Raw genomic sequence first — 18,054 nt, 5'->3', positions numbered from 1 at the left:
AACTCAAAGCCTGTGGTTTTAAAACTCACTGAGGATGATAACCAAAGGCTGCAAATCAGTATTAATAGGGGGAAGGTCAAGATTCCTGGTGGGGTGCTTCAGAGTTCTGTCCTTGGTCCTGCTTATGCCCCAAATTCTTAACACTCTTAGATGCTTATCAAATTTGTGGCTAATGCACTGCTAAGAAGAGTGGTAAGTATCTGTGATAAGCAGGAATAGAGACTATTTCTACCATGTCGCAAAGATGAGCTAAACCATTTGAGAGCTGAGTATGGAGCTGAATGATGAGGAGCTCTGGATTCAGATGATTCTAAACTCACATATCAGCTCTGTTGTTGCATAACCTTGGGCAAGTCACTCAAGCCTCTGTAAGCCTGCATTTCTTCCCCCATAAAATGGAGATAATTAACGATCTCTTTTGAATAAATAAGGCTGGCACATGATAGATGCCCAACAATTGTTAGTACCCTTCCCTCCTCTTCTCAAATTTTACTAGCTGAAGACAATAGAAGTGAACGTGCAGACAACAGAATGAAGGGTCCAGTGTTGCCCAGCATTACACAGAGTGCTGCTGCTCAAGGCAGAAAGGCTAACTCTTAGGAACGGTTCAGGAGAACAACACCCACTGGGTGCCAGGCCAGCACAAACAAATGTCACTATTTCATGTAAAAAAATACAATCTTAATCTGCATTAACCCAATAGAGGACATCCAGCTCATGAAAGGAGATGGTTTTCTCATACCGTGTTCTCTTCAGTTAGAAGAAGTTTCACTTTTGGAGGCCACATGGTGAAGAGCATTAACAACCTTAGAAAGACTACTAGGGTGACGAAAACACATAATGGAAAGCAACGTTGAAGGAATGGACATGCTTTACCTGGTTAAACAACAAGAATGATGACAACTCAGGGAAGAGATGATCAGTGCATGAAAGTACATGAAGAACTTACTTTGGCGAAATTCAGGAGGATTAGAAGAACCAATGGGTGGAGGTACAGGGTGGGAAATTTCAATCCATTGAAATCCACTGAATCCATTATGAAGAACAGTTCCTAGTAAGTAGAGATAATAGAAAAAAAAAGTGGGGGCTACCTTGGAAGGTAGTAAGTTTCCTGTCTCTAAAAATATTGAAGCAGAAGAAGTTGGATGTGGAGTTTCCTATATTGAAAGAGGAAAACAGAAAAAAAAGGTGCCATGTGTGCGCACGCATGTGCACATGGATGTGAGTGTGGTAGGTTTAAGTGTTTATTAGAGAACGAGTTAGAGTATTATGAGTTGTACTCATCATTTCATCCATTATTTTATGATTTTTGATGTATAATAGTGATCAGATCCTAAGGTAAGTGGTGAAAGGAGTCTTTATACAACCAACATGGACTTCACTGAGATATGAACCCTACTAGGCAAAACTTTGTGGGCAGAAATTTTAATAAAGGTATATTTTCTTGAATTTAAGGTACTCTAACCTCAAATTAGAGATGTGTGTAGAATCCAGAAAAATAATTGTAGAGCAGCTTGAAACAGGATGAGCTAAACTGCAAAAAAATTCAATAAAAACACATGATATTCTGGGTTTTCTTAAAAAGAAATGACCATGGAAGGGAGAAGTTGGAGGAGAGCTCCCAGGGGAAATGGAATAGAAAGTGGCAACATGGGGTATCAGCATTAGGTGGGTGAGTTCATTTTATCCTGTTTGATTTGAAGAGGTAGGGTTTGTAAGAGACAAGAGGGTTTTATTTAATTAGAGATCTACAGAGCTGCCTGCTGAGCCTTGGAACTTGCCCTAGGAAATCTATTCTCCCAGCCTTTGAAATGACACCTCCTCTCTCTACTAGCCTATACCATTCCCTTCACCACCTTATTCTCTGCAATGATCTCACTTCCTATTTCACAAAGAAAATAGAACACAGAAGAGGACACACACACACACACACACGCGCGCACACACACAAGGAAGAGAACTCACATCTTCTCAGCAGGAAATCTACCACCTGCCTGCCTTTGTGCCTTGGACTGTCTGCCTTGTCTCCTGCTGACACATCCACTGAATGCTGGATAGTCTCCCTCTAGCCTCTTCAAAGACTTTGTGTTTGCTTTTACCCACTCTCCCTCCTGCGTCAATTTCTCCCACTCCACTGGATCAACCATATTAGTATTACACACAGTTACCTCTCCCATATTATTTTTTTAAAATTATGTAATGTTAGTCACCCTACATATTTTTTAAAGAAAAGAGTCCCTCACTCCCAGGATCATATGTCCTCTCCAACAACTGCCCCATTTTCCCACTCCTCTTGATAGTTTTCTGTTGAGAGGCTGAAAAGATTGTCTACCTTCTCTGCCTCTGTTTACTTAAGTCCTATTCTTACATCAACCCACTCAAATCAGGCTTTTGCTCATACCATGTTATTGAAACTAGCCAGAGTCACTAAAAACTCCCTTCTTAGGGAATCTTATGGTCAGTTCTCAGCCCTCATCTTATTCATCTTATCAACAATATTTGACCCAGTTTTTTCCCCTTCCTCAGTGACATGCGGTTCTCATCTTGGATTCCTGGTATATTCTCCCGGTTCTCCTCCTACTGCTTCTGTTTTGTTCATGTCTCCCGTTGAAACTTCCTTCATAGCTGACCTCTGAAGGCTGGTGTGCTCCAGCCTCAGGGCTTGGACCCCATCTTAATCGATCTAAACACCTAAACGATCTCACTCATAACCAGGGATGTACGTATGGCTGCTGACCCCACAGTCTGTATCTCCACTGGCTTCTCCTTTGAGTTCCCTACTCCCTCTACTGCTGATCTAGGGCGTCTTCAGTGGCTCTCTATCTCGGTAAATGGCACCTCTGTTTACCCAGTGAAGAGAAAAAACCATGGACTCATCCTAGACTCCTATTTTCTTCTCACATTCCACATCTCATTTTTAAGCAGGTTCTCAGGGGTCTTTATTCAAAATTTGACTGTTTTTCAACATTTGCACCTACATCATCCTAGCCTGACTCACCAACATTTCTCTTTTCTTTTTTTTTTTTTCAAAGATTTTATTTACTTATGTGTGTGTGTGTGTGCGCGAGCGAGTGAGAGAGAGAGAGAGAGAGAACATAAGCAGGAGGAATGGCAAGTAGAGGGAGAAGCAGGCTCCTCACTGAGCAAGGAGACTGAAGTAGGACTTAATCCCAGGACCTGAGCTGAAGGCAGATGCTTAACTGACTGAGCCACCCAGACATCCTGATTCACCATCATTTCTTGTCTGAAATACTGGAATGGCAACTGATCTTCCTGTTTCCACCCTTGTCTCCTTCAAGTCTATTTTCCATATAGAAGCCAGAGAAATTTTAAAAAGAAAATTGTATTGTACCTCAACTGTTTAACCCTGGCAGTGGCTTTGGGTCACACTCAGAATAAATTCCAAACTCTTACCTTGGCTATAAACTCTACAGAACCCACCTTTGTCTCTCCTTCTCCAATCTCCTTCCTCCCCTCCTTCCTTCCTTCCTTCCTTTTTTTCTTCCTTCCTTCCTCTTTCCTTCCTTCCCTCCCTCCTTTCTTTCTGTCTCTGTCTCTTCCTTCCTCCCTCCCTCCTTCCCCTTCTTTCTTTCTCTCAAATTTTATTTTTAAATAATCTCTATACTTTTAAGTAATCTCTACAATGTGGGGCTCAAACCTACAGCTCTGAGATCAAGAGTTGCATTCTCTACCAACTGAACAAGCTAAGCATCCCCTGACCTCATTTATTACCACTCTTAGCCTTGCTTCTCCCTTTCTGACCACACTGGACTTCTCTCAGTTTCTTTAACAAGCCAAACTTGTTCTGACCTCAGGGCCTTTGCACGTGCTATTCTTTTGATCTATACTCCACTTCCTCCAGAACATTATATGGGTTACCCCTCATTTTAAGCTCCCCAAATGCTATTTCCTCCCAGAGGCCATTCTTGACTTTCCTCACAAACCCAGAGCCCCTGTCTTTCTGCATCTACTACTTTCTATCCCTTATACTAGTTTATTCCATAGTATTATACTTAGCACAGTCTGACCTTATGTTAGGCACTTGTTGAATGTATGTCTCCTTGACTAGCAGGCCAACTCCAGGAAGACAGAGGCTTGTAGGATATTCCTAGTACCTGGAACAGTAATAGGCATATAGCAGGTGCCCAAGAAGTTGTTGGATGATCAAATGTTGAATGACAGTATAAAGGCCACTTTTGATAAAAACTCAGAATAAAAAAAATGAGAGATCATGTTAATTATAATGGATTTAAGGAGAAAATAAAAGTATGGCTGGAGAAAAAAATAAAAGCAATGCAGCCAAGTATGCAAGGGTAGAAGGCATGGAATTGATGCGCAGTTTACATTCTATGCAGTTACATTCTGTGCAGAAAACAGGAAAGCACCAGAAGTGCAAGCAAACTCTTAAAGAGAAAACGATATTTGGCAGGTGCTGTAAAGTATTTTCTCCCAATTATGATGCAGAAATCTTATAACATCAGTTTAACATCTAATTCATTAATAAGCTCTAGAATGTATAAGAGTGTTTAATTAAAAAAACTTTATATATAAAATATATATGTTATGTATTTTATATATATTATATATGTGTGTGTGTACAGAGAGAGAGAAGGAGGGAGAGAGAGAGAGAAAGAGATGGCATGCACATTGCCTAGAGTCAGTCTTTACTCATTTAATCCGATAGTGGGGGATATATACATCTCCTTATTTTAGAAACCTCTTTGCAAGGTTAAATGCTCGGCCACAAAATGGGGATTGATTCCATTTATTCAGTGTTATCCTAAAGCTCTGTATTATTCTAAGGTTTTAAAAGGGAAACATAGAATATGGTATTACCAGTTTAAGAACAAGTATTTACAAGCCTGCTTGGCCAATTTTAATTTTTTCCTTTGAATTGGAAGCCCTGAAAAATCACAAATGTATAGAAGAAAGTATAGCACAGCCTGAAGCATGGCCAGTTTTCTTCCCTGGATTCTCCTAGGCCTTTGTTACTAGAGAAATCATGGTATGATCCCCCTGACTTCAGCCTTCGCTCACTGACCCACTCCAATGAAGGGTTCCAGTTGGTTTTGACTAAGATGGATTCCCTACATTTTCCGTATACTTCTGAGCAGAGGTTCATGTGGCCCGTAGATGTCAAAGTCTTACTCATTAAGGATTGTCTTCACCACCCTCTCCTCTGCATTGTTCAGGATTCTAGTTGAATTTGAGTTTTATCTAGGGTTTATCCAAGCTCCACAATTCTCCAGGCCCTGTGACCATGGGCAAGTTATTTTAGCTCTCCAAACTTAAATTTGCCTATCTGTTAGAAAAGAATAAATGAAACTTACTTCCTGAAGGAGTTTTGGGGAAGAGAAAAACAATATTTATCAACATGGTTAGTCTAATACTGGAAGCATAGCATGAAATAAATGGCACGTAGTATTTTTATAATTTTCTATAGCTTCCCTCATTTTTTCTTTCTAGATTAGGTTACTCTTAGGATCCATGCATTCTTGTCTATCCCTAAGCTCTGGATTAATATTGTTCAACCTCCTCCTTTCCTTTTAGTATTTCTTCTCATTTCCTAGCAAAAGCCCTAAATGCCTTCTACTGCCATTCCAAAGACCCATGTCTGTGCTATGAATCTACAACTACTTAGCAACATACGAATGAAGTACACAGCATTGGGGTTCTCGAAGTCATTTCTTTTGAGAAGAACCTCATTCCAACACAGTGCTTCCTGAAGTATGGTATATATAAACGTTAACAGATGTATTTGAGAGGACACATAGCCTGTTTTTAAAATTTCTTTTCATTGTTCCAGAATTCATGGTTTATGCACCACACCCAGTGCTCCATGCAATCCGTGCCCTCCTTAATACCCACCACCAGGCTCACCCAACCCCTGACCCCCTTCCCCTCCCAAACCCTCAGTTTGTTTCTCAGAGTCCACAGTCTCTGACACAGAGCCTTTTAAAAAACTTCAGGGTTAGAAATTTTAAAAATTTATGTTAGAAAATATAATTAGTATCTCAAAACCCAGATAACAAAGGTTTGGATAAAGCTAAGAAAAAAGTGAATAGATTTAAATTGACTGAAAACCACAGTAATTATGGTATGGATAGAACACAGATATATCGCCAGCATGATGAGGATGGCATGTGAGTGACAGAAATTTGGGAAACTATTCCAAGTCATGTAATAAGAGAATATTGATGGGTCCAACTGCTCTATTCTACTGTAAATTGTGTAAGACGGTTCTTCACTTTCCCTAGCGCCAATCAATACAACTTTCACCCAGCTTAATTCTCTAAAGTCACTTGATTTAAAAACCCTGATTGAAGGGCTCCCTAACTTGGAAACGGGGAGAATTAATTTTTCTTCAGCGCAAAAGTCTCAAAGGGAAAAGGCTTTTTCCTTATAGTTCTTGTCCACATATCCTTGAGCCTCCTTGTAAAATGGTCTTCAGACGTTGGGGGGCTGTGCTGGCCACTCGGCCACCCCATTCCATTACTATGTGTATCTGGAGCATGACAGTGACCAAATGCCACCACTCCTGTAGCACGGGGTGGGGGAGGGGGGGCTCGGGAAATATTGAGGCACAGTACTAATTCCCTACAAATAATTTTCCTCTAAATGGCATGCTCGGAGAATTATTGTTTAAAAATTGTTCGCCGCATACATGCCACTTTATTATATTTCACCCATGTTTACTAAGGTGTGAGAGAAGTTCAAACATAATGGACTGTCATTTTTCTGAATTGCTAATGAAAGTGGCAGCACCGAGCACACAAATCAAGCCAGCTCGTCTTGCCCAGCGTTATTTGAGAGCTCACTATGTGCGACCAGCCACACAGCAAAGTGGATCAGTTCTCTGGGGGAAATCTTTAATGTGCACCTGCCATCATAAGTAATAAGTTCTGCCTTGCATCCGTCTATTGATAGACTCTGGCTCTTTTCACATATTTTTTAGCACCCCCCCTTTTTTTCCCTAGAGCAGAACACTTGAATGTCTCATTCTCGACTTGTCAATTTTATTGTTAAATTGTGCTCCGACTTCCTGTGTCGTGCAGCATTCTAGAACTGCTTGGACATTTTCTGCTCCAATGGAAACAGGTAAGGCTGGAGGGGGGACCTCTGGCCTTTAATATACTCTAGTTTCTAGCTGACCTATATTTCACTCATTTGTCTTGGGCCGTGGACGATTTCCTTAGAAATGTATTTGGTGCAGCCTCAAGGCCTACGTGAACAAGGGCTACACAGCATTCCACGAGTCAGAAAATATAGGGTAAAGAGACATTGTTAGACTTCTTTCATAAGGAAGCATACTAGTCATAAGGTCACAGATTCTGCCCAGAGCAGAGCTGCCTGACACTTTCTGCCTGCTCATTCATTCTGCAAGGCCTGACTGAACGCCTACCATTTGCTTAGCTCTGTTCTATGCACTGGACACACACTTGGCAACAAGACATGGACAGTAACTGCCCTCCAGCAGCTACATTGGGTAGAATGAGAAAGAAAAAACAAAACAAAACAATAAATCAAAGAGAATTTCAGAGCATGGGAGATACAGGACTATGGCCAGAACAAACAACCAAGTAAGGGTATGGACAGACTCTCAGACATCTCTGAAGCTACCCATCGTCTTGGCTTGATTGGCTCAGAAATTTTTCACTAAAGATGTGATTTAGTTTTGCTGATTCCTTAAATATCCAATCATCAGAATGCTGGTAAACACTGCTATGTTGTGTTCCGAATGCTAACTGTGAGGGGTTCCGGGAAGGCACATGCCGGACCTGAGTCCCCTCGTCCTTCTCTTGGTCCGCTGTTTGTTTCTGAGGATGTGGGGAGAGCGTGGCTGAGGGGCAGAGGTGCTTGTCTTTTTCTATTCTCCTGCGTGGGTCACTCCCTCACTAACAGCAGAGTTTGATGTAGTATCTTTAGGTAACATTGGTGCACTACGGCACCATTCTTTTTTTTTTTTTTTTTGACTTTAAATCTTTGAAATAAGTTGAAAATTCTAAAAGAGTGGTAGAAACACTATGCAGGTCTCCTTCAGACACACACACACACACACACACACACACACACAGAAACAGCAAATTTTCTTTTCTAAATCATTTGAGAATCCACTGGAAATATAATGGTCCTTTACCTCTTTTTCCCCAGCTTTACCGAGATGCAATTGATAAAACCAGAAGATACTTTAAGTGAACAATGTGATGATTTGATACACGTATACACTGTGCAGCACCTTTCTTTGTAGGACATTTCATCCGTGCTTGATTCCACTGACTGGAGTTTGCACCAATGAGACTCCCCTATTTTTTGGAGGAACTCTGTGGTGGAACCACATACATGCCCCCATACACAATCTTATAGCTACAAAAACCTAGTGTAAATGTCATATTCTATGTGCCGTAATAATGAAAATGTTGACCGATATAGTGTCAAATTGTGTGTTAATGAAGACAGGAAAGTGCTGGACAGAGAAAGCAGAACCTTCCCCCTTAATTTAATGTTGCCAGCTTCTCTGTGGTGCCAAGGGCCTGGTAGTATTCTCCAGACTGATTTTTCCATAGGTGTTGACCCTTTCCTGGATGTATTCTAAACAGCTTGGGTGTATACATCTTGGGCTAATGGACATTTCAGACTCAGCTCCATATTTTTACTCCCCCGGCAAATACCCATATGTGAGAAGTAAGAAAGACTGATACAAATTTTATTCCATTATGGCCAAATTGATGTGTCTTTTTTTACATTCTAGGAGAAAAAAAATCCCGCATGAAGTTTTGTAGCCCATTCTGGCTACAGTTAAGATAATTTTCCTGGGGCGCCAATGTTTGGAAATACAATAGATGTAAACGCTTGACATCTTCTTGCATTTTTGAACTGCCCAGATATCTTTGCCAAGACTAGCATAATCAAAGAAAACTGTCCTACTTGGAAAGAGGAAGCATGTCAAATAAATAATACACTAACTCTAGGCCTTGAAGTCTACAGTAGTATCCTATCTTTTCCCTTCATTAATATTAGACACATAATTAAATCTTTCATCTCTAAGTTGGTAATGCAACAAATTATTGCAAAATGTGTTAAACTAAGAATCAGTAGAAATTTCCTCTAATTTGGACAGACTCTTGAAGTGGCCAAATTTCAGTTCAACAGTACTCTGTCAAGTAAATGGGAACAGATCAAGAGATTCTTTTTAATAAACATAGATGTGTGGTAGAATCTGTTACTTCAAAATACCTTTGTACTTGGAAATCATCTTCTCTTTGATAAAAAAAAAACACAGGCAGAAAAGAGATTGAAAATATGTTTCCTTAATATTTTTTAACAGACTTAACAGGTCTTTAATCTAAATTTAAACTTCAGTGTCGTAGAGACAGTCATGTCGTTTTTTTACTATCATCATTATTAAAATCTTACAAAACTTTATGAAAGGCTAAAAAATCTTTTTTTCCTTCACATTTAGTGTCATAAGAGACATGATTAAAATGACAAATTTCCAAATAACATGAATAATGCATTTCCCCTTTATCCAAAGCAAATGTATTTTGCTCCTAAGAGACGTTTAATCCATTCCCTTTTTTGAGAAGAGAAAAGGCGGAGGATGAAAGGATTTACAGTTTGAATTGTCACTTAAGAAAATCACATATTTGACTTGTGAGTATAAAATAATTGCTGCAGTAATTTTGAGTTTAGACAGGGGTTGTGGATCTTGATATGAATGAAAAGCAAATTATATTTCTGTTAACATTCAAGGTTTTGTCTTTGGACAGAATTTTTACAAGTTGCTCCTTGTTATGCCATGAATACAGTGCAACCCATGTTAAGAAATCTTGCCTATGCATATGTGTATAACTATTTACCCCAGGAAGCAGCAGATCTACATTTGTAGAATAAGTTTCAAAGAACTAAGCTTTCATAAAACTTGGATCAAGAAGTTTAATATGCTTTCCACTACCCTACACCCTTCTTCCACTACACTCTCACCCCTTCCATCAGAGAAAGTGCTAACACGAATGATCAAATTCAGTCACCACCATAGGATTGTTGAGGGTGGAGTCTGGGGTAGATGTGAGAAAAACCATAGCTCCTTTGAGGTTCCAGCTTCCTTGTGTTTCCTTATGGTATCTGGGCAGCAAAATGGCTGTAGGGCTGCCTCTGCCTTGAGAGCTACCTTTGCACTGAGAAGATCCATGTTCTGCTAGATTAGCCAAGAAAGACCTGTTTAGGCCTTCTTTCAATTCTTTGTTGCATTCCTAGTTACAGCCTTCCTTGGTACCAAGGCAGTAAAACACATTTGAGGAGGGTAAGACTGGGAGGGGAGTTCAGGAGAAAGGAACAAAGACTGTAAGCTTGCTTTCTGCTCTTATGGCTTCATGTGGTCCAATGGAGTTCAACAGGAGAACATTTTAGGATTTTTTTTAGCTAAAGCTTCTGCAATTAATAAAGAGTATGCACCTCCCCAGACTCTTGCTCTGTGGACTTAGTAGGCGTAAATGTTGTAAACATAGTAGGTGACGGGTCAAGACTTCTGAATGCTGGGTTAGATCTCTCCTTAAGTGACTTCTTGGCCATAGATCAAGGGAGAACCCTCATCCCCCCCTTTTTGTTAGAACAAGAATGAATAGGGTCTTTTAAGTAAGGCAGTAAAGTCAAGTAAGTAAAGGTTCGGAACTCCAAGTGTTGGAAGTCAGAAAGCAGTTTCTAAGGAGTTCCTTAATCTTCTCCTTACAATAAAGTAAGTAATAATCAGCTATTAACCACTTTGGTTTCTTAACCACTTTGGTTTCTTTAACCACTTAAACCACTTTGGTTTCTGGCTGGTGAAGTCCCTCTTCTTGGACTGTTCTAAATAAGAGGATTTTCAAGACCCCCAACCCTTCTGACTGCTACTTCACCAGAGAGGAACAGAAAGATGTTTGTCCATGTGGAAACCCTAAGAGAATAACCCATGAAGCCTACAAAAAAGGTTCATGATTCTAATTAAATTGATATTAGGAGGACCAAAGGAAAAAGTTCTGTAATGAAGAATTACTGTGTGTCATGAACTGAGGATTGTGATGAAAGGCTTCTGTGTACCTAGCATGTAACTAAAAAAAAAAAAAAAACTACTAAATGACTTTAGGGAAGAGTTTGGCCCTCAAATATGTGTTATAATTTAGTAACACTAGAGAACCCATAAAAAGAAAACACGATTATCGTCAGTGCTTTTGTCCAATATCACATAAAGTGGTAAGGACACTAGGACGTCTCTTCACTCTTTCCAGCAGAGGAGTAGTGCATGGCAGGTAATGCAAAGAAGCCAGCAAGGAATTGGTGGATAATTGGCATTCTTGACCTTCAAACTTTGGGTACTTCCTTACTGCTGACAAGGAGAAAGTAGAGAACACAGCCCACGGCTGACTACAGTAGTTTTTCTAAATGTGACTAGCATTAAGAACGATGTTTTATAGGATGGAATAGAAGAAATCTCGGCACTGGGTGATGCCATCCAATTATAGAATTCAAATTACTTTAGAATCTTCAAAGCACACAAACAAGGATGTATAACACGTTCACAATATGCTTCTTTACAAGCCATGTACTTTCATAATGAATCCAAGCCTTCAGAATAAAAAGAAAAATAACCACATGTCATTCTTATAAAAGTAAATAATAATCATGTGCAGGATTGCTCAGAAACTGGACTCGTATTGCTCTTATTCAAATAGAAAAATTCCTGTTTTCACTGTCAGAGTTTGCCAAACCATTCAATTTAATGTTTGAAATACTGCTTTATTTCTCCTGAATTGTTAAACTACTATGCTCTAAAATCCCACAGCTAAGGTTTGGCGGTACTCAATCTACTCATATAAAATACATAAAGACATTATTTTTGATACGTGTCTAAATGTATTAATGGTTTTAACCCTTCTCTTAAGAACAGTTGCTTCCATAGTGGTTTTCCATGAACTAACACGTTTACATCAAGCTTGAGTAGTATTTTGAATTTTTTCGCTTCTTTAGAACTTTTGTGTCATTCTCAAACTCAAAGCTTCAAACTATTGAAGTTTTGGAGTAAAGGCATTTTAAGATGTTTGTCCAAAATGTTTTGTTGAAGAAACAGGTATCACTTATTCAAGTATGAGAATCCTAATCACAGCTTCCTAAGGAGACAAAGTCCCAGAATTTTACAAGAGTTGCCCTGGAAGTCAATCCATGTTCAAAGAGCTAAGAAGAAAGGACCAATTTGTTATTCAGCAAATATACGTTCTGCCACAGCTATTTCGAACCCCTTTGTTCTGGCTTGTATGTCTCAGTAAAGAAATAGATGCTGCTGTGAAAGTCACTCCCTGGAAACAGAGAAGAGAGTAAGCAAATGAGTGAGAGCGGACATAACTTCAAGTCATTTTACAAAGGATTTGCACATAGATGATTTCTCACAAGTTGGCAAGCTTTCCCAAAGGCTAGCTGTTATGAATATCCTTTGAACAAGTTGCGTAGAATGCAGTCTACACCCTATGAAATTGCATTGATTTTTATTACCAAGTTGGAACTATTTAGGATCACCAAATAACAGGGTTCAAAAGTAAAACAGCTGAAAAATCCAACAGTCTGGTCTAACCTGGGATGCTCTGTCTCCTCACAGCCAACGCTCCATCAGGCGGCTTTGTCTGGCTGGCGGATTTAGTGTAGGGACTCTCATCTGCAAAGGTACAACGAAGCGTTTGGTTAATTTCCATCCAGTTTCTAACGCAGTGAAGACCTTTTAATGGATTGCAATCCTTCTGCCAGAGAGAGGTGATATGGTACGGATAGGAGAAAGAGTTGGGAGATCTGAGTCTTAACCTTGACTTAGCTGTGGGACAAGCCATTTGAAATGCTCTGAACATTCGTTTTCTCACCTATAAAAGAGGGAGATACTCTCTCATTTACCTCTTAGGATTGTCAGGATCAAGCTATAGTGTACATGAAGGCATAAAAATGGTAAGAACTATGCAAATATAGTGTACAAATTATTTGCATTTCACTTAGATGCATTGATCAGTAAGTATCAGTGAATATCACTAAGAGAACGAGAAAGAAGGAATAAAACGGCTCAGTGGGCACTAAGAGTAATCAGGTCAAAGAAATGAAAAGAAAGGTTATATTGCAGATGACAGAGCATTATAAGCAGATGACAGAGCATTAGTATTGCAGGAAAATAAAGACACACAGAATTAGTAGGTTCCTCTTGGAAGTGAGAAATGGCATCCAAGCAAAATGAAGGGATTGGGACATTTAGAGTAAGACCAGAGAAGCTATGTTGACAACAGGGGAGGAATGATGGTTTGGCAAAAGAAACGTATATTGCAATGGACCAAGCCACCCTCTTTGAGAAAGAGATAAAAATAACCTACAGAACCATGAGGAGAACAACTGAAAAGACAGAAGGACTAAAGCTCAGCCTATCAGTGACAGGCAAGAAGCTGAACGAACAAAACACTATGTGACAAGATCATAGAATTGATGGGTCCATGAAAATTTAAGGAAAGTAACATATTTAAATACAGAAAATTCTGTATTTTAGAAATATAGAAAATATTCTGGCTTGGAATACAGGAGTAATGATCTAGGATGGCAAATATTAGGGTTAAAAAAGAAAGGAAGTATTCTTCCCAGTTTGCATGGGGCATTTGCATAAAGTAAGAGATGTCTGAGTGACAACCTTAAATATTTTCAAGAATAAGATGTATATGGCCTGAGTAGGCATAATGTAAAATAATTATCTAGCAAATCTAGTCAAGCTAGATGATCCAAATGGTACTTCTGATCACACTGTAAAGTAGGTTTATTGTGGTTTTTGTTGGAATAGGAAGTCATTAAATGATCGAAAAGAACAATACTGTACATCGTAAACTGTTAAATATAACAGTGATTTAATTCAGCAAGTAGGCTTTATCATCTGAAAACATTAGTTCTCCCAACTAAGTGGTCTGTGTTTCAAAATTGAGGAATTTGATTCTGTTCTAGGATGTACTTCTGGTTGAAATGATTCACGATTTCTTCATAAAACTAACAAGGCCTTTATAAGCAATGACAAAAAAGAAAAATTAATACTGCTGTAGGCTGCAATTAACTTAAAAAATGGAAATCATGCTGTTTCATGTTTATTTTCCATTTGTCACACAATTCTTTATGTTCTTCCAACCCTAAATGTAATCTACCAACTTTCAGATACCAATACAATCAACAGCATCATTCTTGTTTATGATACAGTATTCTAGATCTTTGACTCTTCTCCTTGCAAATGCAATTTTGAGTCATAATCAGAAACCACAACACAAAATGTAAGCATTGAACTATAGAAGTCTCTATCTGCCCCACTTGAGAATGTGAGTGCTTTTCTCACAGTACTGATTTCATAACCAGGCAATATGCTTTATACAGCACCTATTAAAACAAACTTACTCTGTGTGAAAATTTGAATTCTTTATAAAACCAGTTAAAAATATTTTTTTCTTTCATAATCCAAAACTTTGAAACTATATGAGTACACAGCGCTGAGCCAGGGAGCTATAGATCATGACCACCAGTTTTAGGGACAGCATCTTGGAAGCCTAAAGGCTTTCCTCAGTTTTCAATTTGTCAAGAGTCCAGCCAATTAAAGTCTTGGGTTGAATCCAGTATTGGATTTTCTTAAAGGGCAATAAGAGATTTGCCCAGGACACTCTGGGGGATTTTTGCACTCAACGCTCTATTTTAAGGAGCTCTTTCTTCTTTCCTTTCTTCCTTCCTTTTTCTTTCTCTCTTTCTTCTTTCTTTCTTTTTGAAATTTACCACTTTGCACTACGTAAGTAGTCAACCTTGGTAAGATTGTTTTTTCATTTATATTTGAAAACAGTTTCTGCAATTTGAGCTGAGATTGTCTAGTTATGCACATCCTTATAAGGTTGAAACCACATTACAGATGATCACCTGGCCAGCCTCTACATATCCATCCCCCACCCTCCACCCCCACTCCCAATATTAAGAGTGTCCTTATTGAGTGTAAACAAAAATCTAGAAGCCAAAAGTTGTATTGGTCGAAATCCCAGACTGAAGTAAATTGGATATTGTCTAAAAATAGCTTGCCAAAGTCAGTCAGGTTGAAAGCAATAATTTCTAATGGAAGGGAGTCAGAATCCTGGCAACATGATACTCTCATGATAATGAGAGTAAAGGGGAGCACAGCAACTCTGCAGTATGGCACCATTTAACACCTGCGTGTATGTTTTTATACGTGTCAGAGGTAGAATGTTGTGATTCATCAGTTGCGTATAAGACTCAGTGCTCATTATATCAAGTGTCCTCCTTAATGCCCATCACCCAATTACCCCATTCCCCCAACCCACTCCACTCCAGCAACCTTTAGTTTGTTTCCTAGATGACATCATCTCTTATGGTTTGCCTCCCTTTTGATTTTCATCTTATTTTATTTTTCCTCCCCTTCCCCTATGTTCATCTGTTTTGTTTCTTAAATTCCACATATGAGTGAAATCATATGGTATTTGTCTTTCTCTGACTGACTTATTTCACTTAGCATAATACCCTCTAGTTCCAACCATGTTATTGCAAATGGTAAGATTTTATTCTTTCTGATGGCTGAGTAAATTCCATTGTATACATACACCACATCTTCCTTATTCATTCACCTGGCGATGGACATATGGGTTCTTTCCATATTTTGGCTATTGTGGACATTGTTGCTATAAACACTGGGGTGGATGTGCCCCTCCACTGTTTTCCAGAGTGGCTGCACCAGTCTGCATTCCCACCAACTGTGTAAGAGAGTTCCTCTTTCTCCACATCCTTGCCAACATCTGTTGTTTTCTGAGTTGGTAATTTTGGTTATTCTTATCAGTGTGAAGTAGTATCTCATTGTGGTTTTGATTTGTATTTCCCTGATGCTGAGTGATATTGAGCATTTTTTTCATATGTCTATTTCTAAATAAACCTTTCCTAAGAATATGTTTATTTTAAACCTCTAAGAGGCAAATTTTTATAAAAAATTACCCATGTCCAGAATGGACATGAACTCTTGATGTGATTTACTCAAAGTCAACTCTTGATTCAAACTTTGCTTGAAAGTAGAAGTGGAGAAAAGAAACTGAATACATCAGTGGCTGATGGGTCCACAGTAGGATACTAAAGGATAAGAAGGTCTGGGATACATTTTAATCCTTGAGCATATAGTTATGGAAAGTTATGGAATCTTCTATTGTGGTTTTCTCATGTGTTCCTTAATGGAGATTCGTTGATGTATCATTAGAATTTCAATGGTTATAAGGGATGATTTAGACCACTCTTTTCACTGATAGTCAGGACTTAAAGTCCAGAGAGGAAAATTTATAGAAAACACAACTAGAGTGAGTCTGGATTGATTTTCTTTTATTTTTATTCACATGCTCTTTCCTCCTTATGCTATATCCTCATAGGTGAACAATGAGCTTTGACAGGTTCTTAGTCACATGCCTCTGTGTCACACAGGTAAGGTCTGGACACACCACTCCAGTGGGGAGCTTGCATAGTGTAAGTTAATTCCTATGGAGAATGCTATGAAAAAGGAGCAATCATACCTAATTCCTTTTGTGTCTACCTAAATCTCATCCCCCGCCTTCCTCCACATATTTGTTTGCCTAAAAAGAAGTATACTTAAATTATACCACAGAACCAGTCTATACTTTTAGTTCATTTTTTTGGAAGATACAAATTTAAAATAAAAGCCAATATAATGCACTGTTCCTCAGTAAGGACCTTAAAAGTTTCACTGAATGTAAGATCCATGTTAATACTTCTTTATCTTATCAGGGAGACACTAAGTAGACTTTCAAGTTCCACCCAATTACATAAATGAATTTTAAAAATAGGTCAAGTAATAAGGAAAGGAATCAGTAGATAATATCTCCAGAACAGTGTCTGACACATAATATGCATTCATTAAACATTTGCTGATAGATGATTGAATGATATTCAACTTTAGATTAGAGCATTTATTATAAATAAGCAACCTGAAGAAAGTCAAACATTTATTATGAGCTATCCTCCTTTCTACCTCTGATTTTCTTTTTCTAGGTTTATAGCCTATTCCTTTTAATGTCATATCATCACCCAGCAGCTATTAAGTACTGACTTCACATGTATGTTAAGAATTTACGATCTTTGTAAAACTAGTATTAAAATATATTTCCTTTAATTTTCACTCAGACTACAGAAAGATTTCTCAAACAACCTTTAAAACAATGCCTTTAATAAGCAAAAGACTTCTGATTTATACACAGGACTTCCAGCTTTGATTTTGATAGAGGGTCATTTAAAAAGGGATCGTTGTTGAGTCATCACAGGGGCAAAGCAGACATTCAACTGGTGAGCTACTGCTCACTGAAATGAATGCTGTGAGTAATCATTAAGGGCATCACAGGATGTCAGAACTGTCAGCCTTTCCTAATGATATCTTAGCAGCTAAATAATCACTGTCACACTTGATGGCCACCCACTGTCATAGGAGCATATATTGGTTCTAATAAGGAAGAGCACAGGGTGCCTTTAGAGTGACATCCTATGAGCCTAGGGAAAACACCCTCCATTAAATGGAAAAATGACACTGTGACAGAGGCACAGAAAGGGCTTAGTCAAGCATATACGTAAAACAGAAGTGGAACAATGGGGAAGACCATCTGTCCCTCCCATTCCCTCGAGCTTGGTCAGTCTCCTCATGCGCGAAACACAGGAGGAGCAAACACAGATCATTTGTTTTGATTACATATTCCAAGTGAAGCTGGTGTTTATAAGCCTGGAAAGCTAACAGCAGGCACCTAAGGAGTAATGCTTCATTCTGGATCATGACCAAAGCCCATGCTGGAGCTGAGAGAACCACATCTTGAGGAACGCACTCAGGTCCCCTCCCGTTCTCATAACCTTGAATGGCTGCCTGACATCAAATAGCATCCATGTGTAATCAGGCTGCTGCTTCTCTCTCCATCTTCTGCCTCCCCCATTCCCAGTGTCTGGGCTTCCCAGAGGGAGCAGCTATGAATATGGTTTCAAGAACCCCTAGCTACT

At 38.9% G+C, this 18,054-nt stretch overlaps 1 protein-coding gene across 7 annotated transcripts in view; it reads right to left on the bottom strand.

Moving 5' to 3' along the window:
- Positions 1-18,054, bottom strand: part of GRIP1 (glutamate receptor interacting protein 1) — a 663,043-nt gene that overhangs the window by 166,745 nt on the left and 478,244 nt on the right. For 5 of the 7 annotated variants that reach the window (XM_032854882.1, XM_032854883.1, XM_032854879.1 and 2 more), the window contains one exon: positions 12,599-12,679. The exons of the other annotated variants lie outside the window; for them this stretch is intronic. In XM_032854882.1, coding sequence (XP_032710773.1) covers positions 12,599-12,679 — 81 coding nt within the window. The remainder of the gene's footprint in view (positions 1-12,598; positions 12,680-18,054) is intronic. 7 annotated transcript variants of the gene reach the window in all.

Source organism: Lontra canadensis, unplaced genomic scaffold (genome assembly GCF_010015895.1).
Source record: "Lontra canadensis isolate GAN:19392208 unplaced genomic scaffold, GSC_riverotter_1.0 scaffold9, whole genome shotgun sequence".
In the NCBI taxonomy this organism is placed as follows: domain Eukaryota; kingdom Metazoa; phylum Chordata; class Mammalia; order Carnivora; family Mustelidae; genus Lontra; species Lontra canadensis.
The sequence above is the reverse complement of the archived record's forward strand: the minus strand, read 5'-3'. Positions and strand labels throughout refer to the sequence as shown.